The 23,907-nt window shown below is 47.7% G+C and overlaps 1 protein-coding gene across 4 annotated transcripts in view; it reads left to right on the top strand.

The window, feature by feature from the left end:
• The window catches only part of SETBP1 (SET binding protein 1), a 362,122-nt gene that overhangs the window by 165,719 nt on the left and 172,496 nt on the right, over nucleotides 1–23,907 (top strand). For all 4 annotated transcript variants that reach the window (XM_045065578.1, XM_045065577.1, XM_045065580.1 and 1 more), the window contains one exon: nucleotides 16,723–16,776. In XM_045065578.1, coding sequence (XP_044921513.1) covers nucleotides 16,723–16,776 — 54 coding nt within the window. The remainder of the gene's footprint in view (nucleotides 1–16,722; nucleotides 16,777–23,907) is intronic.

The following is a 23,907-nucleotide window of genomic DNA, read 5'->3' on the forward strand; positions in this document are numbered from 1 at the left end:
TCAGGAGCAGCCAGACCCATGAAGGGTCCCGTGGCTCCTCCCCCACCCCTAAGCAAGCCCCGTATGTGGTCCCTGATTTATCAGGAGGAACCAGCACAGCCCTCGGTTAGAGACCTGTAAAGCCTGTCTGTTGAAGGCTGAATGAAGGACACAGTATGACTTCTGATATCAGAAATACTAATGTCCTCAGCAGTACCCTTCATGTGTAGAACAGGATGGACAGCAATGGACATTCATTCCCTCCCCCCCCCATTTTATTTTCCCACAAATCCTGTGAGCTGGTCAGGAATGTGGGGTCCTCTTTCCGAAATAAGGAAGCTTGAAATTCAGACAGGTAAAATCCAGACCTTTCTTCGGGTGCCTATGTGTACCTGTTCTGGATCTGTGGGGCCCCACCCAAGCTTGGCCCTTCTGCCATGTAATCTTCTCTCAGTTCCTCTTTCCCCTCACTGGAGAGTGTCCCGAGTACATCTAGTTCCTGACGACGGCCCCATGAAGGCAGCAAGCGCCTGCGTGTGTCTGCTTTTGTATAAGATTGACCCACTCTGGGGCTGATGGGGGTATGAACAGCTGCTTTGGCTACATCACAGGGCTCAAGGGAGGGAAGGGAGATAAGAGGGATTCGGCACCAAAGCCAAGAGTTCTCAGGGCTGTGAGATACACTAATAAATTTGACCTTGGGGCATTTCATGTTGGGCCAAAAGAGTTTGAAATAGTCATGGGGAATCCCCTGTTTCTAATAAAAGCTTCCACAGAAGAGGCAGCGTTTCCATTCACCTCTTACCCACTCTTGCCCTCCACCCAGGGAGGCACACAGTCTGCCTCATGCTGAGGTGGCCACGTAAAACCCAGCCCCAGCAGAGCCATGGCCCAACCCCTCCATGTCGCCCACAGCCCTCCCACGTGGAAGGATTCTGGAAGGTCACAGGCTTGAGAGCGGGTAGGGGAGAGGAAGCAGTATAAAGCTCATTGCCAGCCATCCCGTCTGGCGATGTGGCACAGGACGCTGTCCCCCTTCTCCCACTGAAGTGGTCCAGGTTGAGCCTCATCACACCCCTGACAGGCCCCAGGAAGAGGGAGGCAGCCCACCTTTCAGAAGCACGACCTCCCTGTGCTGCTGATGGCCATTGTTTTTTCACCCACATCCCTGAGAGGTGCCGGATGTTACCTGCTCTTCATGGGCAAGAAAACAGGGGCTCAGCTGTAAGCTGCTGGGAAGAGCTTTTAGCTGAACTTGACCCTGCTCTACCATCAGGCATGTGTGACTTGCAGGATACCCTGTCTCACCCGCATCCTCACTTCCCAAGTGAATGCACTGAGCTCTAGGGATGTGACTGGACCAAGGTCATCGCACTAAGTAATGCCAGGCTTCAGCTTCGAATTCATGGGCCCTAACCTCAGTCTAGTTTCTTCTCCCATTATAGATGGTAGGGGCCATTCCGATTTGCAAGCCATTTTCCCGCTTGAGGCCTTTGAGCCTGATGTCCATCTCCCCCAAGTGCCATTCCCACAGTTCTCTGATTTGGAGCGTTGACTGCATTTAGCTGTGATTGCCTCAGGTTCTATGGCGTTCCTCATAGTGTGGATTTCTCCCATCCAAGTACTAACCAGGCCCGACCCTGCTTAGCTTCCGAGATCAGACGAGATCGGGCGCGTTCAGGGTGGTATGGCCGTAGACATAGTGTGGATTTCTCAACACAGCCTCCACACGGATGAGCCCCAAACCCCTCGCCCAGGATACCCTCAGCATATCTAACATTCCAGGACAAGCTGCTCATCAGTCCACCAAGCCCCCGTGTGCTTCCTGTTCTGTGTCAAAGCTCTCCATACCCAACCACGCCAGGATGCTCCCGCGCTGCCAACCCTTCCCACGGCACCACCCACCCCAGTCACTCCAGTCTCAACCAATGGTCGTTCCATTCTTCCAACTTCTTAGGTCAAATCCCTTGGCATCATCCTTCATGTGCGTCTCTCCCTCGCACTCCATGGCTCACCCAACAGCAAATACTGGAGCCCGTTCTCCACGCAGCAGCCAAGGGAACAGCGTCCCGGGGAACTCAGACCATGTCCAGTGCCTGGGCTTCTCCAGTGACTTGCCCAGGCCGTTTAGAGTAAGGGACTGTGTCCTAAACATTGGGATTAATACTTAATGGCTCTGTAGCTCGACTCAACGCTCACTGCTAACCACTGTTCCCCTGCCTGCTCTGCTCTAGCTACACGGGCCTCCTTGCTCTTTTGCCAGGACGGGGAGCACATGTTCATGGCAGTAACTGTCCACATCATGTTTCCTCCGTTTGAAGATTTTTAAAATTTTTTATTTACTCTTTTGACAGAGAGAGATCACAAGTAGACAGAGAGGCAGGCAGAGAGAGAGGAAGGGAAGCAGGCTCCCTGCTGAGCAGAGAGCCCGATGCGGGACTCGATCCCAGGACCCTGAGATCATGACCTGAGCCGAAGGCAGAGGCTTAACCTGCTAAGCCACCCAGGCGCCCCTATGTTTCCTCTGTTTGGACTGCTCTTCTCCCAAATAGCCCATGGCTCACTTTCTTACCCATCCCTACTTCTCCATCCCCCATGGCCTTTCTTCTTTTTCATCTTTTATTAAAATCGACAGCTTACATCATTATTAGTATTCCTATTGTTACCATTTTGCTTTATCGTCTGCCTCATTGAAAGCAAGGACTTGATTTTTTATTGTCATTCTTATGGCCCCAGTTCCTAGAAAAATAAATATTTATTGCATGAATTTATTGGATGAATATTGGCATCTTTCACATTTATTCCTTTCAGTAGCCAAGCCTGCTGCTCAGCGAGATTTACACAGAGGACATATTCATTCCTAAGCTTGTTGGGCTGTGTCATGCAAGTCCCCTGGCCTAGGTTCCAGTCCAGCTGTCGGTGGTCTTTAGCAGGTAGGCCCACGAGTACAGCAGGGGTGTGCTGATGGAGCCAGCTCCTGGTGGCACGAACCACCTGGGGACATGTGTTCCCAGCTCTGCAATCAGTCTCTTCAGGTTGGTAGCTTGAAACAGCAGGAGAGCTTACACTATGGGAGTTTATTGGCAGATGCCGTACACTCGGGTTTTGCTACCTTCCGAGAGTCAGTTATTAAAGATCTGTCAGCACAAGACTGATGAGTAACAATTACTCCTCCCTCTGATATGGGGTGCATTTTTAAGAGGGGGCATTTATAACTACATGGCAATGACACTGGGAACCATTTACAGAGAAGGAGAGTTGGAAGCACTTGGGACATTCCACCTAGAGATGTACAGGTCTGATACCTGGAACCAGAAACATCCAGGACGGCTCATGACTGGAGGACTGAGCATACTGGAGCATGGGTGTGTACGTGTGCAAAGCTGGAGAATGCAGGAGGAAGGGGAACCAACACCAAATCCTTTGGTTTGATAGGTGGCTCTAAGTTAGGATGTGCAGTCTGGAGTAAGTTGATGAGTCCGTCTGTTTCCTCATCTGTAAAATGGGGTTCACATTCTCTGCCTGACAGGAAGATCATGATGGTTTTAAAAACAACACGCCATTAGTTTCTGTTCTCAGGACTCTGGGGCTGAGTTTCAGTGAGGCATATTTCAACAGAATAAAGGTAGAGCGTGCTCTAGGCTCTTGCTGTGGCACGAAAATAGCAATGCCACTTCCTCTGAAGTGTTCAAGCTGGGTGTCCATCTGTCGGAGAAGTTCGAGAAGGGGATTCCTGCTTTGGAGGGAGGTCTGGATACTCACGCCCCAAGATCCCTTCCACACTAAGACTTCTACAGCCAAGAACATGGCCCTGGGCAAATCACTGACCGATTTTTTTGCCTCATTTCCTCCATCTGTCAAACAAGCGGGATAGTTTTCTGTCCCTCTCTGTTTTGTTTTGCTGTTGGGATGATTAAGCGAGATCATCCTTTGAAACGTTTTTAGGTCTAGGGCGTAAAAGTATTTATTTTATCCATCTCGTGCTTCCTTCTTGTTATAATAAAAACACTTTATATGTTGAAATAGGGCAATGTTCCCTGGGCTGGGCTATGAAGAATCCCAGCCATGTCTCACCTAGTCGATTACAGAGTAAATAATTAAAAGACAGCCCCGTTGTCAAACTCTTCCATTTTATGTGGAAAGAAGCTGTGTGTCTCAGAATTGAGATTCCCGTTAATATCTCGTGAGGTCAAGGAAAGCTGTAGGGTGCTGAAGAGACGGGGCCCTGGCATCCACATGACTCAGCCTTTGCTATAGCTTTACAGGGGTGAGCCGCTAGGCCCAGCGAGTTAGGGCCTCCCTCCCCTCTTGTCCCTCGTCTACCACAGAGTCATCCTTGCTTCGTATAGTTCCCAGGTCCCAGTGGGTCCTTTGCCCTCCAAATGCTGGGCCTCTCTCAAATTCCTTAGATCTGGAATTTCTCTCTATCCAAAGACATGCAGACTCCCAATTTTTCTTGCCTGGTTAAAAGTGAAACACAGCCGCCAATAGCTATCCTGAGCCCAGTCACACGGTGATTACGACACACCTGATTGATAGTGGGTACTTCCCTGAACCCAGGCTTAAGTAGGAAGGGATGTGGAGAGAAGCAAGAGGCCAGTTACTGTCTGAAAGACCAGTGAGGGAGGGAAGGTATACATTCTTCTAAAGACACACTTAGGCTTCACTAACTCCTCAGTGCTGCCAGGAGCCTTACTTCTTATCATGCAACTGCTCTACCATGTTCTGTGATATCCCAGCCCGAAGGGTGATAGATAGTGATAGATAGTATGTATGAAGCGAGATAATGGCCAGGGCAACTAGTGGGTCCCCCCATGGCCTTTCCCCGACACACAGGCTGGCAGAGCTCCTCATGTCAGAGGTGGGGAGGGCTAAGAACCAGGTGGAGATGTGATTTGCACTGGGGTCCCACTACCTGTGAATTGCCAAATATGGCTGCAGAAGTGATCGTTGCCAGACTCTGTGGTAGACCCTTTATGTTTGTGCTATAAATACGTGGCTTGGACCTAAGATTACTAAGGGTCTCAGACTGAGTTAGCAGCCACGTCCTGTCCCACTGATGCAGCATCTGTGTTGTTCATTCATTTTGTGCATTCTCAATGGGCAACATGTAGAGAGGCATCTCCAACTGAGCCAGCCAGAAACTAGGGGCAAGTTTGTCCCAAAATGAGTGGGTTGGGAATCAGGCACACATGAGACTTGGGGGAGAACAATTTAAAGGATACCTTATTTGCAGAAGAGGTGTGGGTAGATAGAATCCGCATTTGCCGGGGCCGCTTTGACAAAAGGGAAACCTCCATTTTCCAAACACCTCTGTCAAACAGTCGTCTTATTCTTGAAAATGAAATCCCAAGGGACCATTTTTTAGCAACCCATAGTCAAGGCAGGACTGCACAAAACACAAACAGACACATGCCCCAGGAAACAGCCAAACGTTTCCAGAAGTCCTGTATAAAATACAAGAGGGACAGATTTTTACCAAAGTACCAGGGCATGTGTGCCACGGGACCATGCCTCCTTCAAGGTCATCACGCTGGGGATTCGCATCCTATTTTCTGAAGATGTTCTGCTAGCTAAATATATCAGGGGTCATCTTTAGAAGCTGTGGGAGACCCTGTAGCCTATGGCCAATGGTGAAGAACCACTCTGGAAACAGCCAGGTATCTCCGTCCTCCAAGAACTCTGATCCCAGGGAGTGGTAGGACCAAATGAGGACTCAGCACTCTTAGGGCTGTAACACTAATGCAAAAGCAGGGCCATTTGTGAAAGAAATTGCACACTGGTTGTGCAAACAGGTTTCAGATGGCAGCTCAAAGAGATTGTCATTTCCACCAAAAGCAAAGCATATAAACGGCCATGTTTCACGTGGCTTAGGTAAAGTGAAGAAGCAAATAACCAGATCTTCTTTAAAAATACTTAACTAGTGTTCGCTTTAGCAGCATGTGTACTAAAAAATAAACAAAACAAAACAAAACAAAAAACCCAACTCATCTTTCAGATGAAAACTGTAAGCAGAGGTATTTGGTAAACAAAGACTGTCTTTCAAATTTTAGTTTGTGAAGGTTGTTTCTTGCAAAAGAGGAAGAACTCTGGTTTCACTTCTCTTACCTTTGAAAAAGATGGTTGTCTGTCTCCCCTGAAAATTGTACCTGCTGTCCAGCTCCATCATTCTGTCAGGTGCAAAACTGCCCGGACGACTTCTTCTTCCTGGTCCTCGTGCTCTGCTGCATTCAAGGAGGACATAAGCCATGCTTCATGCCTAGCAGAGGTGGAATACTTGGGACTTCCCATTTTTGTGTGTTATTGAAAGTGTCCACCTATGTGACCATGATGATATTATTCTTCCTTGGAATGCAACTATCCCCTTCTCATTACTGCTTTGGTTATCTTGCCGCCCCCCCCCAAACACCTGCCTCCTTGTGTCTTAGTTGGCATCCCTAAAAGACAGAGATCTTTTCTAGAGGGCAGGAGGGGACCCATGACAGCATCTAGACTGTTGGCAGCACTGCACGTATGGAGTAGTCTCCATTGGAATTGAGCAGACTCTCCAGATCTGTCGATTACTGTCTTGCAACTTTAAATAAGTTATTTCACATGGCTAAGTTTCCGCTCTCTCATTCTTAAAATGGACATAGTCATGAGGTTCTTGAGAAAGTGTAGTGATATGAGCTGATCCCTGGAAAGCATTGATGAGTTCGTGGGGATTCCCAGCATCTGTGATGGTGCCTGGACCCTGGCATGCCCTTCTTAGCTGGAAAGGGAGAAGGAAAGGAGGAGAGAAAGGAGGGGGTGGGGAAAGGGTATAAGCCTGGTTAGGAAGAGAGGATGCACATGATGAGGAACAGTGTTTGTGGCGGTGGAAGTGTACGGGGCAGACTCTTGGTCAGACAGAATTCATGAACAAAAAGTTCCTTTGAAAATGTCATCTTGAGTTCAGAGACATTTGAGAGGAAGATCAAGACAGTAGGCCATTACCTTAGATGCCTGTGCTGTGAGGCTACCCAGGGTTCATGGTACCCGCGTGGCAGATTATTTGGGGCACAGCTGTCCATGCTAATGTCCCTGGATGCCTACTGGGCATGATAGGAACAGAGAAGGCACCAATCCATGCAGGGATGCCTGAAGGGGGTCACGTATGCCTCAGGCAGGGGACTGGCCTTGTCATGATTCGGAGTCATTATCACATTCCAGTTCGGCCACTTTTTGCCTCCAAAACCATGAATGATTTAACCAGTTTGAGCCTCAGTTTGCTCAACTGTTAACTGTTGAAAACAGCTCTGCCCTGTATTGGTAACGTGAACATGAGGAGGGATAATAGAGCTGAAGCATCTACTTGGTACAATCACAGGCAAAAGTGGGTCTTGAAAAATGAATGATTTCTCACATTATAATTCCCAGGAGCTCAGGGTAGGCTTTCTGGAGCCGATCCTTCCACTTTACCTGGGGCTTGCAGAAGCTGTGGCTGCTCGCATCTACGAGGTTCAGCCATCCCTGGGTCCTGCTTGACGGTTTCCCTTTCAGATACTCACCTGTAACCGTGATTAATTGCTCCAGATTTGGCCCGAGGGACCCTGATTCTCAGCCAAATTGGCTACACTGAGCTGAGGAGAAGAGCTTTTGATTCTAGTGCTCAGACCCTCTCTGAAGCAAGCACCTTCTGACTTTTCCATTCTCTGCTGCGAGTGAGCCCAGGGGTGTAAATCAATTTCCTGGGATTCGCCAAGGAGACGCGTTTGAAAGCTTTAATACTAGTTTTAGAGCCAAGCGAGCAGATCATCTGGTCAGTTCTAAGCAGAAACTCAGCGAATGATGAGAAGGAGACAGGGGTGGATTCCCTCCCTGCCTCAGCACCCGGCCTCGCCTGGCGTATGTTCAGTGAAGGGAACCTCCGTTACTGGCCTTCTGCGGACTTTGCAAACAGCCCATAGAGGCTTGCGATGTGATTTCTTCATTTCGTTCAAAGGGAAGGACCTACAGCCCAGATTGTGTTCCTGAGAAGCGGCATATCTTTAGCTCCTTCCTTTCCTGGTAAATTAGTTATGCTTTCTTAAGCATGTAGCTTGCGGAACTTTAGATGAAGACAGCAGACATCACTGCCGGCAGAGAGCATAAAGAAAGGAAGAGAACACATTTTCCTGATGAGTAACTCATGGCAAGTATTAAAGGCTGAGTTCCTAAAATGAGGTCTAATGTGTTCTTAAAATGAGTTCTAAAGGTTAATTCTCTTTTCCCCAGGTATGTTCTGTTAGCGCCGTGAATGGTGCGTTCCCCTATCTAAGGGCCTTCTCTTTTAAGATAAGAGTTTTCAAAATTTCTTTCTTACAAAGCTCTAAATCATCTTAGCGTGGAAGTCCAATATGAAATGCCAGTGGAGGTTGTGCTGCCCCGGATGAAGTGGGTGAGGGGTTGGCACACCCCACCTCAGCTCCCATCCGTCACCAGCGCATAGTCCCGGGACGCTTCTGTGGAATCTGGGGCTCCTCGGGGTACACTTGGAGAAGCACTGTTCTCCAAGTTTGTTTTGCATGGTTCTCTTTGAGGTGTCAGCATCGCAGAGGATGAGATGGAACCTCTGATAACACACATTCCCCAAAGAGCAGGGCTCAGAGCCTTAAGATGGAGTGAGAAAGAACATGAGTCAGCCAAACGAGGTTCCACAGACGTTCTACCTTCTGCGGGTTGTTACCTTCAGAAATGACTTAACCTCTACACTTTACCAAAATCCTTAAGAAATGGGGCTATGAACACCCATGTCATGTGTCACCAAGTTCTACCAGGTTGACCTTTGTAAACTTCCCACCCAACGCCACACAAAATGGTCTCCACGACATCTGTTTTTCCTGGTCTGAGGAACAAGGTGTTTAAAAACAATTCTAATGGGAATTTCAAAAAGGGTGGGACAAGCTTCTACAAGTTCACCAGTTTGAAGTAACATAAAATAAGACTCATTGTCTCAGGGAGTTCTAGATTAGGGCATTAGGGTCCTCTTCTGTCATTAGGTGTCTGTGGTTATGGCTCTGATCTACAAGAAGAAGGATTAAAGACATTCCCACTCAGAAGTGCAAATAGTTATAACTTGGACAAGAACCAAATACACATACCACCATTAGAACATAGGCTCTATGTGCAAGGTTATGCATGGAATTAAAAAAAAAAAAAAAAGAGTAAGCTCTTTTGGCCGCGTACCTAGGGGATTTTGTTAGACATCTCACCTGTAAATGTTAGAACCCCATCATTAAGAAAAATAAATAAGAAATCAAGACCAGGCCTGCTTGGCATTATATTCAGTTATTATTAGTCATCCTTACTGCTCTTTGGGCAGGGATTCCATAGCTAAGCCTGGAGCTGTCAGTGGTTTCAGGTTCAACCTTTAAAATTCCATGAGGGCTGAGGGCTGAGGGCTTTTAGCAAAGGGACCATCAGCCAGACCAAGATGGCAGCTTTCAGTGTGTTGCTTGCTTCTTAGGCTGATGGGAAGCCAGCTGTGTGGCTTCCATGCCACACACCCCAAATGTCTTGGCAGGTAGACTGATGCTTTTGGAATCGTAAGGTTGTTTACCTGGAGCTCGAATGTGGAGGTGACTGCAGGCTTACTGGGATGAGGAACCCATGTAGCAGTCCGAATGACCATCTGCCTAAGTTCCTGTTTGCACAGCGGTCCAGTAGTGAAGAGGGATACGAGACCATCCCACCACCTTTCCTTCCGTCCTTCTGATTAGGGATTCTTCCAGACAGTTGAAGGATGTGTCTTGCAGGGAGAGTTGCTAGGAAAGAGAAGAGGGAAGAAACCAGAGACAGTCTGCTCCATCTCTTTTTCATCCCTAAGATAAGGACACTTTGGGCTGCTGGAAGCATAGGGCCAGAGAGAGCATAGCATTCATCTATAGGCAGTAAAAGAAGACCCGGACAGGTGAAGTGTGAGCCCATGACAGATCCCCCATCATGCGTTGAGCTGGGACCAGGCTGGGACGTGAGTCTTCCTCCTCCGAGTCTAGCAAATGGCCTTTTGTACAGCAGTGGCAGTTCATCGGCCCCATGGGGAGAGGCAACCTGACGGTTCCGTTTCACCTCCCTTTTCCACTTTCCACGTTTTCTTCTGTGGTCCCCGTGGAGCCGTGGGCTCACTGCTGGTGGGTGCTTCCGGAGCCCTCTGCTTCTTGGAAATCACCTTCACCTTTTTTCCTTTTTTTCTGTCTTAACCGTGACTCCCCTTGCGACGCTCCCCAGCCCTTTCAGAGTCTCCCGGTCCTCCGTGTGAGGGCATCTGAGACTTTCTCTCAGTTGCATACACAGAGCTGGTTTTGTTCCACGTTATCCATTGGGTGACTCGCAATCTTTCTGAGCCTCAGTTTCCTTTTGCCAAGTTAGAGAGTGGGGCTAGTTGGTTTCTGACACCCTCATAACACATTTGCCTGGGTGTTTGTCCCAGCCTGCTAGGACAGAGGCTGTCCTGAATTGTGTGCGCAGAGGGGCTGGGTTGGGTTGCGGTTCAGTTTCCATCCTACAGACAAAGGAGGAAGCAGGTGACACTTCACAAAGTAAAGGGGGAGAAAAAGATCCACTTCCTATAAAATAGGAAAGGGGAACAGGTTGAATGTGTGTGTGTAAAGGCGGTTAAGTAGAGGTTTTTTTTTTTTTTCTTTGAGAGAGAGAGCAAGGGAGTGGGGGGAGGGGCAGAAGGCAAGGGAGAGAGAATCTCCAGCAGACGCCCCGCTGAGTAGAGTCCAACATGGGGCTCCATCTCAGGACCCTGAGATCATGACCTTCACTTAAATCAAGAGTCAGATGCTTAACAGACTGAGCCACCCAGGCATTCCTTAAGTAGATGTTTTACTTAATGAAAGGTTGGTATATTTAAACATAATTTTAAAATGAAGCATTTATTTCCCCAAAGCCATCTTTGCTCTGTTCTTTTATCTCTCTGCCGACCTGCCCATGCGTCCATGCATGCAAGCATCGTCCGCCCATCCGTCTATCCGTCTGTCCATCTCCCAGGCCATCGTTTATTTCTCTGGCCCACAAGGGAGGAACTGGGGGGTGGGGGGAAGCAAATGACCTAGAGGATCCTCAGTGCAACCAGGCTTCAGTTTGTCCAGCTGCATGTCTGCAAGGTTGAGATCCTTCTGGATAGATGTCCAGGGTGACCCATATCCCCCTCTTTTGTGTCAGTGACCCCATTCCCAGATGCATGTTACCCAGGTCCTCCTGGGGGATTGGTGGGGCTATATGAGGCTGCACCCTCCCCAGATGAGATGTGTCCTTTTGGCGAGGGGCCAGGAGAGGGAAGTGACGTTCCTGGGCAGGCAGGGAGAGGGGGAGCTGCCTCCTGTCCTCCTCTGAGGGAAGCTTTGGATGCTGTAGATATTAGCAGGGGGAAGGGCTTGAGGGGCGGCCCTAGAGGGCACAAGATGGTACTGGGGCTGCAGCTAGATGGACGGAGGTAAGCAAAGGGAGACCCCCCTTCCCCCCCCCATGCAGAGAGCTGGGTGGTGGAAGCAGGAGGTGAAGAGACTCTTGCCTTCTTAGGGCCCTACAGCTTCCTTGGTCCTCCTCTCTGCTCCTTAGCCCCCACCGCTCAGGCTTGGAGAGACCAAAAAAAAAAAAAAAAAAAAAAAAAAAAAAAAAAAAAACCCACAACATCTGTGCTAAGAGAGAAATTGCAGCTCCTCAAAAATGGAAAGCAGGGTCATCATCCTAATATTTTGAATGTGGACTGTTCCAGAGAACAGCAAGACGTGTCAGGAATGAGAATGGTCTGAGACAGGGCCCCAGGAGCACTGCCCACTCCACCAGGGAGATGAAAGAATTTTCTCTTTCCTTTGCCTTTTAAATGTAATTCTGTCTGCCCTTCTCCCCCAACACCCGCTCAACCCTCTCGCTGGGAGCGGTGCAGACATTTAGCAGTCCTGGGAAAAGGCAGGATCCTTTTCATTAACTTCAGCCTGATTGAAGTCCCCAGAGCCATGCAGATTGCATTTTCCTCCCTCTCTGCCTCCCTGTCATGGATCGCTCCCCGCACAGCCGGACTGCTCTGGGCAGGGAGCTTTTCTCCAGGGGGACAGAATGAGGCCATCTCCGAGGAGGGGGCTGGTTTGGGGAGGGTCTGGGATCAGTGCTTTTCAGGGCAGTGGCTTTGTGGAGAGACACGCTCGTGTCTTCTTGCCCAGGCCTCAGTTTCCCCTGTACTGTGCGCACATGTTATCTCACTTTCAGCATGGAGGCAAGCAGGTAGCCCGCTCTGTCTGGGGTTAGGGGTTCTTGCAGAGGGACTGGAGGTTAGAGGCCTCAGCCGGGGATGACTAGGTTAACTAGCCCTGGGATCTTGAGAAGTCGCTTATCAACTTCTGCAAAATAAGAACAGTCCGGAAGGTTTAAATTTGTTCTAGGGACAGAACATTTGATTCCAGATTAATTTGTGTATGTGAAAGAGCAGAGCTGCCGCGGTTGAAGGGAGGGAGAGGTGGACATGGTGGGGGCTCTCTGGCTCCATGACCTGCCCTCGCTCCAGTTCCCGGGGAGAGGTGGCTCCTGACGGCGCTGGGGACACGGTGAGTTTTCTCATCCACCCAGAGAACTTCAACTGTCTCCTTCAGGTCCTGAAACTCTTTGGGGGTCCAGATCTAGGTGGGCTGTGATTGCAGAATACAGGAGGACTTCCTGTCTTGTATTTCCTTTTTTTTTTTTTTTTTTTTTAAGATTTTTATTTATTTATTTGACAGAGAGAGAGATCACAAGTAGGCAGAGGCAGGTAGAGATGGGGGGTGGTGAAGAAGCAGGCTCCCTGCTGAGCAGAGAGCCCGATGCAGGACTCAATCCCAGAACCCTGGGATCATGACCTGAGCCGAAGGCAGAGGCTTTAACCCACTGAGCCACCCAGGCGGCCCCCCCGCCATCCTGTATTTCCAAGCCCCATCTGAGCACGGTCATTCAGTGCCAAGGGCCAGCCCTCTCCTCTTCCTGGGTGCAGAAGGTGTAGACATTTAGGAAATAATCAGCTGTGTAAAGGGGAGCGGTCAAGGAGCAAGGTCGGTGTTTGGCCCAAGAGCTCATATGTTTGGTTGGAGCAAAGGTAGAAGCCAGGAGCCAGGCCGGCAGGGGGTTCTCACCGGGTGCTGGGGAGAAGCAGACTTCCACACACCCTTATTCAGGAACCCTTGAAGGAGGAGGTCACGAGGTTTGCCTTTCGCTCTTTCCCAGGTCAGATAACACCTGAAGTATGCTAGACTGTGAGGGAAGTAGTTCAGAATCTCCCAAGGTAAGGAATTCAGGACTTCTAGAAGTTACCTGATAACCACACCTGACAGCTCCTCACCGCCTTCCCGAAACTCACCTTGGCTAAGCTAACACATCTAAACGGCCCTGGGCCCATTGTACTGTTTCATCCTCAGGAAGGGGAGCTCCCCCTCTCCCTGTGGTAGTGGGTTGCTTCACTGCTCAACCTCTTCCTCTTTCATCCTGTCTTTCCTTCAATTTAACCTTTGACACCTACGCTGAAGTGTACACCAATAGTCACACATAAATACAGCGGCAAGAGAAGAGCTTGCTCTCATCGTGTAAGTTAATTAATTCATTCAAATTATCTGAGTGCCTACTTCATACAGGAAATGCTCTAGATACTGAGTGCCATTTCCTCTTGTCGACTTGAAGGGTGTCACAAGCCCTCTCACACTTCTGCTCTCCAGGCTCAGCAACTGGGCCATTCTCGCTCTCACCTCTGGGTTGACAATATTCCCCACTTTCCTTTTAAGTCATTTGGCCAACAGGTATTTATTGCCTAATCACCTGTCTAGACTCCTCATCACTTTGAGGAATGCAGAAGTTACATACGATATAAATCACGGTCTTGTTGGGCATGGTCTTGTTAGGTGAAGAAATAAAAAAAATACACATGACAGCATAAAACAGACCCCTTAAATCATTAAGAAGTAAATTGCATGCATCTGGTTTCCTTTAAGAGAAGGGAAGAGGTTATAAGACTTCCAGGAAGGTAGGATAGATAGATCCTAATTTTGTTGAGCTAGGGACGTAACAAGTAATAACCAAAGATGCCGTGTCTCTATATCCAGACAGATGGATCTGGCAAGTTCTCAATCCCAAAACCGCTGACACGAGGGAAAAGTGCATATGTTGAGATGCCTTGAACATGCTTGTGGTTGATTTCCAGATGAAGCGTCTCAGAACTAGGAGGAAGTAGATGTTCTGTCTCACACCTTCTCTCTATCTGGTGAACTCTGTTAAGGGTCGGGGTTGGGGGGAGCGGGGAGAAAGACGCCTGCCTGCTGGATTCCCAAGGCCTGGAGAATTCGACATTTGGTCCTATATGCTAACACATGTTGGTGGCTCTGCCCTTGCAAAGGTCACTCCCATGCTCAAACCTCCCTCTGACTTTTCTGTTCCTCCTCTCCACTCCATCCTAACCTTTGCTCTGCTCAAGTTAGAGACCTAGACGGCATTGTCAAGATTGAAGAGTAGACGGTCATTGCCAGTGAAATGAAATAATGTCTGGAAGAAGGGTCAAATAATGGTCATTCACAGCAGCATGCCTTATGTTACTACCTGTGGCTCATTGACTAAGAAAGTAGCACTCACCCTTTTTTGCTACACATGGCACCCCAACAAATTATCTCCAGCATGCCATCGTCGCGAGGCATCGTTGTATAGAAGAGAGGATGAGCTTTGGGAAAATACAGTTTTGGATTTAAATCCCAAATACAGGGGCGCCTGGGTGGCTCAGTGGGTTAAAGCCTCTGCCTTCGGCTCAGGTCATGATCCCAGGGTCCTGGGATCAAGCCCCACGTCGGGCTCTCTGTTCAGCAGGGAGCCTGCTTCCTCCTTTCTCTCTGCCTGCCTCTCCGCCTACTTGTGATTCTGCCTGTCAAATAAATAAATAAAATCTTTAAAAAAAAAAAAATAAATAAATCCCAAATACAAGTTCTACCTGTGTGACCTAGAAAATACTATTTATCCCCCCCATGAAGTCTCAGTTTTCCCATCCGTAAAGTGGAGCTGCTGTCTATCTCATGTGGCAGTTGTTAGGTTAAAAAAGAGAAACCATGGGAAGCAGCAACCACTCCGCTAGACACCGCCGCCATCCTCAACCCTCAGTGTCTCCTAATTTCCTCCTTTACGCGTGCCGTGGCTGATGCCGGGGGAGCTCGGTCAGGGCGGGCATATCCCTTGTCCGTGTCTTGATTCTATAGCTGCCTCACCTGAACTGCCTTATCCTGCTCCCTTTCTACTTGCAAGACTCAGTTCAAGCTCGTCTTCTTTCGGTGGCCCCCCACCCTCACTCTCCTGCTCTGTGCACGCACGGTTTGATGCTTCTACTCTACTCGATCCTCTACTCGCACTGACATACACGTATCTAGTCCTCAATGCAACTGCAGGTTCCTTAAAGACGGGGACTGTCTTACGATTCAGTTTGGTACTCAGTGACTAGTCAAGTGCCCTCATGGCTTGTTGCTTGGCTGTTTTGTAACAAACAGAGGGGCCAAACGGACTGGCTGGCTGTCACGACGAATGCCACCTTCTCTGGGCACCTGTAGCCTGGGGAGCCTAGCCGTCAGGCCTGGGTGTGAGGACAGAGGTATAGCGTACCCATTCTCCACCTCATTTCAGCTCTGTGCCGGAGTTAGCACCACTTCCTGTATCATTTTTGGCAAAGTGATGTAAAGAAGCTGAACAGCCCCGTTGAGCTTTCCTGAAGGCTGGAGGCACTGGAGCCCAGTGTGACTCCCTCTCTTTCTTGAACCAAACAAAATATTGTTACAACAAACATGAAATCTTTCCTATTTTTCGCAAACGCTCTCCAGGCCTAACAAAGCTAGCAGTCACACTCCTTGAATCAAAATAAGCATCTGCCCTTTTTCTCTTGATCCTACAATTTCCCAGCATTTTTGAGCAACAATAAAGAATGTGATTATTTTAGTAATTAACTGTACGCTTCTATCTAGTGCTTTCTGGAGAGGATGCAAAAATATCAAAACATGAACTTGACCCTTTAATATTGATTAAACACAGAGACCCAGAAAATATCTAAACGTGACTCTTATCTTCCAATATTGTACATGACAGTTTGAGGCATAAGCTGTGAACACCTAAATAGTATGTAAGATCAAAGGTAATATATGATGAAGGGAAACTGAGTTACATGCAGGTGGGCAAAGGGAAGGGTTATTTTTACTGGTCCAATTGAAGAAGAAGAAAAAGAAAAAGAAGAAGGAAGGGGAGGAGGAGAAGGAGAAGAAAGGGGAGGTGCCGAGTAGAGAGGGGAGGGGAAGAGGGAGAAGAAGAGGAAAAAGCAGCCCTCCCAAGGAGATGGTCTGTAACTGTATCTTTAGCTTTGGTATCACAGACTACTTGGATAGTAGGAAGAAAGTCAGGGATCCTCTTCCTAAGGAAGTGTTATGCATCTATAAATTCGTGCACAATTTCAGAAGCCTATGGACCTGCTGACGTCGACACATAGTCCCTGATCTATAATTTAAGACCATTCGTAGAATTGGTGGCACATAGAGAGAGGGCAGGAGAGGGAGATCAAGTCAGAGGTGTGGTGGACACAAGATGAGAAGGCTGTTGGGTCGAGTTTCCTAGCCTGGAAATACCATGTTTGCCTTTTGCAATTATGCTTCCCAAGCTCCAGATCTGGGCAGTGGTGAGTCCATTGCCGATCAGTGGTCCTGGGGATACTGTGTGCAGACTTGGAAAAGTATCACTCAGGAAGACTCCTTTGTTCTTTTCCAGCTCCTCACAGCCAGTGACCTTGCAGCCAGCGACCTCAAAGGATTTCAGCCACAGGTAAGTCCACTGATGCTTTTGTGAAGCTTGGGAGAGTGAAATGCCCCATAGTTGGGTCGTGAGCGAAAGAAGCAGGGGCCAGGGCAGAAACCCCCATAATGGAGCTCCAGTTTCTCTGACAGTCTGACACTGTCAACCTTGACAATGGCCTGGTGGCTTGCCCTCTCCTTCCAGCTTCTCCCTCCTGTCTTCGCCAACAAATCCACTTCTTTCTGCTGTTTCTCAATATTTTATAGTTGGCGGGGGGTAGTGAAGGCCAAGATGGCTATAATGGATGCATGGTGGTGGCAGCCTAGCAGAGGAAGATGCAAACCCAAGGGGTGGGGGGCTGGGGCTGGACTTCTCCCTGTATTTCTCTTTTTGGAGATACTATACTTACATTTCCAAACTCTTTGTGTGCAAAGGACTTAAAGACAAGCTGTGGCACCAGGTTAATCTGAGAGTCTCCCACAGGCAGCTGGTTGTGTTTTGCCATTGTCTCTGGCTGGAATGCTGTTTGGAGGTCATGGGAGCGAGCAGGCAAGGGCTCTCTGAGGACCTCCTTGGTGTTGGTAAAGATGGGAAAATCACCCTCCCTGTCTTTGGAAGGGGACTACTGTCAGTGCAGGAACATGTCAGCATTTCCACACAGACACACAAATACACAGCAGACACACAGAGGTCCCTGTGTTCCCCACACACCCCAGTGGAGATGGAGCATGTATACAAAGAGAGGTAATCCCAAGAGAGACAGCTGTGGTCCTCCACACTGACCCTGTCCCTCTTTCAATATGAACCTCTCTGTCACCTTTCCAACCCGGTGCCTGCCCTAAGGTTCCCATTGTTCCATTCCTCTCTGAGGAGATACCATCTCATGGCCGACACCTTCTGGGACAAAGCCAAGTCATTTTTTAACAGCAAGAATTCCATGTATTTGGCAAAGTTTTCTTCTTTAAATCTGTTTCACATCCAAGAGCTTACCATGCCCTCACTATCCTATGTGGGGTACATCCTCTGTGTCCCCTTATACTGCAGGGGCACAGAGGACCGGGGTCCTGGTAAGAAATGGCCCCAGATCACATGGAGAGCTGGGGACACGAACAGAGAGTGGAAAGTAAAGGGTTTGAGAAAGAGAATGAACAAATCAAAGGGCTCCAAGGGTGAGAGTCAAAGATGAGGCCCTGCACTGGTTTAGGGTGTGGTGTCCTTCTGTCCACCCTGTTGATCCATTGTTGATGCAACAAGGTTTTAAAAACAGATAGCCAGCAAGCCTTCGGGCAACTGCTGGCAACTGATAATCACTTATTCACACCAATTTGCAGGTGAGCTAAGGGAACGTGACCAAAAAAAAACTTAAGAAAACTAACATTGAGCCGTATTTTGCAGGTGAGCTAAGGGAACGTGACCAAAAACAAAACAAAACAAAACAAAAAACATAAGAAAATCAACATTGACCCATACCCCCGTCCACAGCTACACTCACAGGCAGGGAATCCCAGCAAAAGATTCATTTTCACCCTAAAATTTATAACAAAAAAAAGAGGAAAAAAAAGCTTGTGTGGTTGGTGTTTTGTGGCTTGAAAAGGCACATGGTAGAGACTGAGTTTGAAGAAGGGGTGTATAAGTGTGTTTGTGTATGTGTGTTTGTCTGTGTGCACATATGGTTTTGGCGTTGATTCTTTCTGAGGTGGTCATGTTCTTGCCATGTCTGTTGAGCCACATTTCTAGATACTAGATTTAAAGCGAATTGTTAAGAGAAGGAAAAGTTTAGCTCTAGCTGGGGTGCATCCATCGCATTTGAGGCCATGACGCTAGAAAGAGATAACCCCGTGGTAGCTGGTGCAGACGGCTTACTCCCCTGCTTCTGTCTGACCTTTCCACATTATTCCATTTGTGTGTCATTCCCCTGAGGCGGGAGACATAAATGCATATTTTTCACTCCTCAGGATACATGTTCCCGAGACCGGGAAGCCCTGGGAATCTTGTGGCCAGAGCGTAATGCCCAGATCAAAGTTAATTCTCCACTGTTACTCCTAAATCAAAAAGGCCCGGATGTGTCTCGGGTCAACCACCCTTTTAGGTGCTTTTCTGAACAGAAGCAGAATTGTTAAGGAAATTGTTGCCCACCCGGTATGGACTGCCTTCTCTCAGCCCCACTGCTCCAAATTGTTGGCGTCTGTTGTTATTTTCCTCTTTTTAGTTTCAGATGAAACAGAGCTCCATGCATCCTGAGGTCCACAGTAATTCACGGACACATTCCCTTCCAGGAAGTGTGGTGGACTTTTGCGGGGCGGCCGGTGGAGGGAGCTCACTGAGACCCCGAGGAGCCCCTGCATCCCCCGGGATCACTGCAGTCGGGTCTTCAGCTTTCACAGGATGCACACTTATCAAGTGCATCTAAAGGGTTTTCTTTTCCTCGCTGCCTGTTCCTGCCACAGCCGCTTAGGGAAAAGAGTCACAATGTCCTCACAAATCTTTGACGGTCCCCAGCTTTGAAAGTGTGGAGCAACAACTGTCTTGCATTAGACTGTTGTGTCTCTCTGTCCTCTGTACTTTCTGTATCCACAGAGAGGAGAGGAGGGTAGGTAGATAGGAAGTGACTATCTGTCTTTCTGTCCATGATTACTGGTTTGTAAAGACTACATGTTCATTCCTGGAAATAGGCACATTACTTCCAAGGATGAGCCTGAGGGCAGATGCTGAGGGTGGTGGAATAGCAGTGAGTGTTTTCCCTGGGCTGGTGCACTTGGCCTCTGCACCGCACAGGGGAGAGCCATCTCCCAGAGTCAAGCCGGGGCTGACAGGTGGCTATTCTCAGCAGGTTTTAAAGGCGCAGGTGGAAAAGCTTCTGGAATTCACCTCTAAACCCTCCAGGTCCTCCTCTTCCATTTGGTTCCCAAACCCAAAACACATCTTTAGTTTTTGTTCTCTTATTAGTTTTGCCTTTTGAAGGAGCAGACACAGTGAGTCTCCTTTTCTTCTTGTCTTTGGATGGTTGCAAATGAGGACCCTCATCCCCTTTGTGCGATCATCCCTCTCTAACCCCGTGCAAAAAAAAGCAGGTATCTTATTCCCATTAGTAAAATCCACCAATCATATGCTTTCTTCTCCATTCTTCTTTCCTTTTTTACCCCCGTGCCCCCTTCCCCCCAGTATAAAAGTATTCACTGTAGAAATTTTGGAATGTGTGAAGGGAGTCAAAAGGTACAAACTTCCAGTTATAAAATAAATAAGTCTTAAAGATTTAAAGAACAGCCTGGCTGTTAGTAATACTGTATATTTGAAAGTTGCCAAGAGACTAGGTCTTAAACGTTCTCACCCTGGGGAAAAAAAAATTGTAACCTGTGCAGTGATGGACACTATTAAAAAATATAACTTTAAAAAAAAAAAGAAATCTGGGAAGTACAGAAAAACATAAAAAAATCTCCTCTTACTTCACCCCAGAGATCTAGAAAATGATACTTTGGGGTATAATCTTGCGGTCTTTGTTGTACATCAATATATATGCATCTCATTGGATTTTGTAAAATGTGATATCAAATTTTATGTGTTTTTTGTTACCTTCTTTGCATGCTTTCCATGTCAACTGAAGAATCTTCTAGCAGCTGGCCATTTTTGTCTGCTTGCTGGCTGCATTGTATGTTTACCACTACCCATTGCTAGACGTTGCATTATCTTTGCGAGCTGAGATCTCCAGGAGCAATCCAAGGCAAATGCTGAATCCATTGCCCTCGTCTAGGATACAGGTGCCATCCAAGGCTTCTTGGCAGTTAGTTCTTTGTTTCTTGGCTCCTGCAGGATCATCTTCTTCTTCTTCTTAAAGATTTATTTATTTGAGAGGGGAGAGGGAAGGGGCAGAGGGAAAGAGAGAGAATCCTCAAGCAGACTCCTCACTGAGCATGGAGCCTGACGCAGGGCTCAATCCCATGACCACGAGGTCATGACCAGAGGCAAAACGAAGAGATAACCGCTTAACCGACTGAGCCACCCAAGTACCCCAATGTGAAGCCTTGTTATTGTTTGTAGTCAGCATCCATGTGAATGTGCCCATGGGTACTGGTGCGCACACTTACAAGAGCCCGGGTGGGGAATGTGGTAAAGAAATGATCACAGCATGAGTCCCACACTCAGACGCAGGGTTTCACCTGTCCAGCCTTGGTGCTGGGAAAGTGACCTTGAAAAGACTCATTCCCCCAGAGGAGAAAGGCCACTAAAGCACTTGGTTCTCACCTACTTTACAGACTCCCCATTGTCTCACAGGAGAGGAACATACTCATTTTGGGAAAAATGGAGTTTTACTTCCTGTGTGTCTTGTGATAGGATCTTCTGGGGGCAAGTATAATAGTTGTCCTGCCAGAGGTAGCCATTTTTAAGGAACTTGCCAAGTGTTCATTGCTCTTATGGCCAAGGGTACATGGTAATGGGAGAGGGGAGGAGAAAGTACATGAGGACCCACAGGAAGACATTTTTCAGTATTGAGAAAATGGCTTTCTGTCACCGAGTTGCCATTTTATTCAAAGGCACCCATGGAGACCTTTATGTGGGGCTCCCTGTTGTGCAGACGCTTCCCCAGAATCCGTCAATCCTGTAATGTTCTGCCACTGATACCAGCTCTGTGACCCTGGCACAGTTACCTCATGTCTTTAGTTCTCGTTTTTCCTTATCAAACAAAAAAGTTGTGTCGCTTATCTCACAGATAGTTGTAAGGATCAAATGGGACAATGTTGTGAAAGTAGCCTAGCGTGACGCATGCCACACACAGTGAATTCAGGGTTTCTTCTACCATTACAGAACTACAGGTTAAATTATTTCAGAATTCAGGAGAAGGAGAAAATGTATCTATATAGAGCATGATTGGAAGTCTTCCAGGTAGCGATGTCATTGTACCTGGGCCAAGATAGTGATAGTGAGGTGGTGTACCCATTCCAGGGCTGGGGAAGTGGGACAGAATCCAAAACAAGGGTGGAGATGCTTGGGAATGTTCTGGGGACTTGGAGTGGAGAGAAAAGTTACAAATTAGGCTGGAACCAAGTTGCAGGATGTCTTCAATGTCTGGGGAAGTCGTTGGATTTTTTTCAAAACTGAATTATTATTGACATTTTCAATTTTACACCAAATTAGGTGTAATAAGCCTCCATATTATTAACCAACTCCTATGATCTATTATCCAACTGAAGTGGTTTGTTGCCGCAAAAGCCCTGGCTTATAGCATTTGCTGATTTCTGTGGTGTAAATATCCCCACCATGACCAATTCTAAGCTGCCAGTGGTTTAATGACCTGCTCACAAAGTCATTGATACTCAGCTTTCCGGAGCTGGTACGCTTGCTTCCCAGCGTACTGCTGCACCAGCTTCAATGTAATTACCATTACCATTTGCCAATCTTACTGTATCTACACTCCCAGATAGATAGATAGATAGATGCATATCTATATCTGTATCTATAGATATAGAAATATAGTTTTACATGTATATAATTATAATTTTAAGTTTTGGGGGGAGTATTTTTTTAAAATTCCAGACATCCTGTTATTCCACTCATTGTTACTTCAGTAAGCTTCTCTAAGAAATAAGGGTTCAAACACACACACACACACACACACACACACACACAATGCCATGATCGCATCTATCAAAAGTAACAGTAATTCCTTAATATTTTCTGACACCCAGTCCGTATTCAGATTTTTCGATTATCTTAACGTGTCATTTTACAGTTGATTCATTTGAATCAGGACCCAGAGTTTAGATTTTATAATCCATCCGAGGGTGGAGCCAGTGAAGGTTTGAGGGTGGGGAAGAGCCAGTGCCGTGAGAGGAGACAATTATCTCATAGGTAGTGGGTGGAATGAAGTGAGGAAGGGACCCAGTAATGAACCTGTGGCCAAAGGTCCATTTGAGATGTAGGTCGGCAGGGCTGCTGCTGAGGGGTCGAATGTGAAAGAAATTGTGGAGGCATCATCATCAGTGGAGCCGGGAAATATTTGGCTGACGGGAGAAATGGGGGTACCATTAATCAAAATGGGGGGCTCAGAACAAAGTGTAGGCTTGGAAGGTCCGGTGCTCATTCCTGGATTAAAAATAATTACGGTCCCGTGTTCATAGGGGGAGAGTTAGTCATCGTTGAATGAACCATACTCTCCTTCCCTCAGGCCTTCCCATCAGTTCTGCTCCTGCATCATCAGGGGTGGAACCATCTGCATAATATCCCGGGCTCCGGGAGTCCTATCCCAGAAGTTTTTAATGCAAGAACCCCAAATATTTTGTGAGGATAAGCAGCTTTTTAGGAAGGTATGACCATGGAATTACCTGAGGAGAAAGATATCCTAACTGTGCGCATCTCCAGAGAAGGGGTCCTGCCAGTAGCCTCTGACTCTGTGATGTTCTGTGTGTTTGATCGCTGCAAGCAGTGCTCCTACACTGAGAAGTAGCAGGGCGGGGTGAGGAGTTCGAGTTCTCTCCCAGGTACTTTCTGGTTAGCATGAATCCCTGAGTTCGTAAGTCACTCGTCCTTCTGGATTTTCCAGACCATCCAGCCCCTGTCAGACTCAACAGGAGGAGTGTACACGTGACAAGGACTTACTCAGAGTATCGTAGAGGCCCAGACAGTGCTCTCTGAGCTTTACATGTATTATCACATTTACTCTTTATAACATCTTTGTGAAATCAGTAAAAATATCGTCCCTACTTCATAAGCACAGAGAAGATAAAGTCACAAAGCCTCTAAATGTGGCAGAGTTGGGATCTGAAGCCAGACATTCTGGGCCAGACTTCTGTATCCTAAACCACTTCTGCTGTGCCACCCTGAACCAGAGCCTCTCCATGCTGTCACATCGGTCAAACCCAGACTGACCACCAGTAACACACAGGCCAGCAGCCTCCTCTTCACCTTTGTACCTTCTGTTGAGTTTTCTTAAACTTCACCAGGTTCCAGGAAAACAGTCGGCACATCTCAGAGGAGGACTGCCACAGAGCATTGTGGGTACTTCCATCTTGGCAAAGAACTTCTGTTCTTCTCATCCCTGTCCTTCCCAGACTCCCAAATACAGAATCCTGAAGGCTGTTGCCCTTTCTTCAGAGGAGGGAACTGAGTTGAGGCAGAGGGAGACAGTGGTGTCTCTTGTCTCAGATGCACAGCAGTGAGAAAACAGGT

This window comes from Mustela putorius, unplaced genomic scaffold (assembly GCF_011764305.1).
Source record: "Mustela putorius furo isolate JIRA1106 unplaced genomic scaffold, ASM1176430v1.1 tig00003858_pilon_pilon_pilon, whole genome shotgun sequence".
Lineage (NCBI taxonomy): Eukaryota > Metazoa > Chordata > Mammalia > Carnivora > Mustelidae > Mustela > Mustela putorius.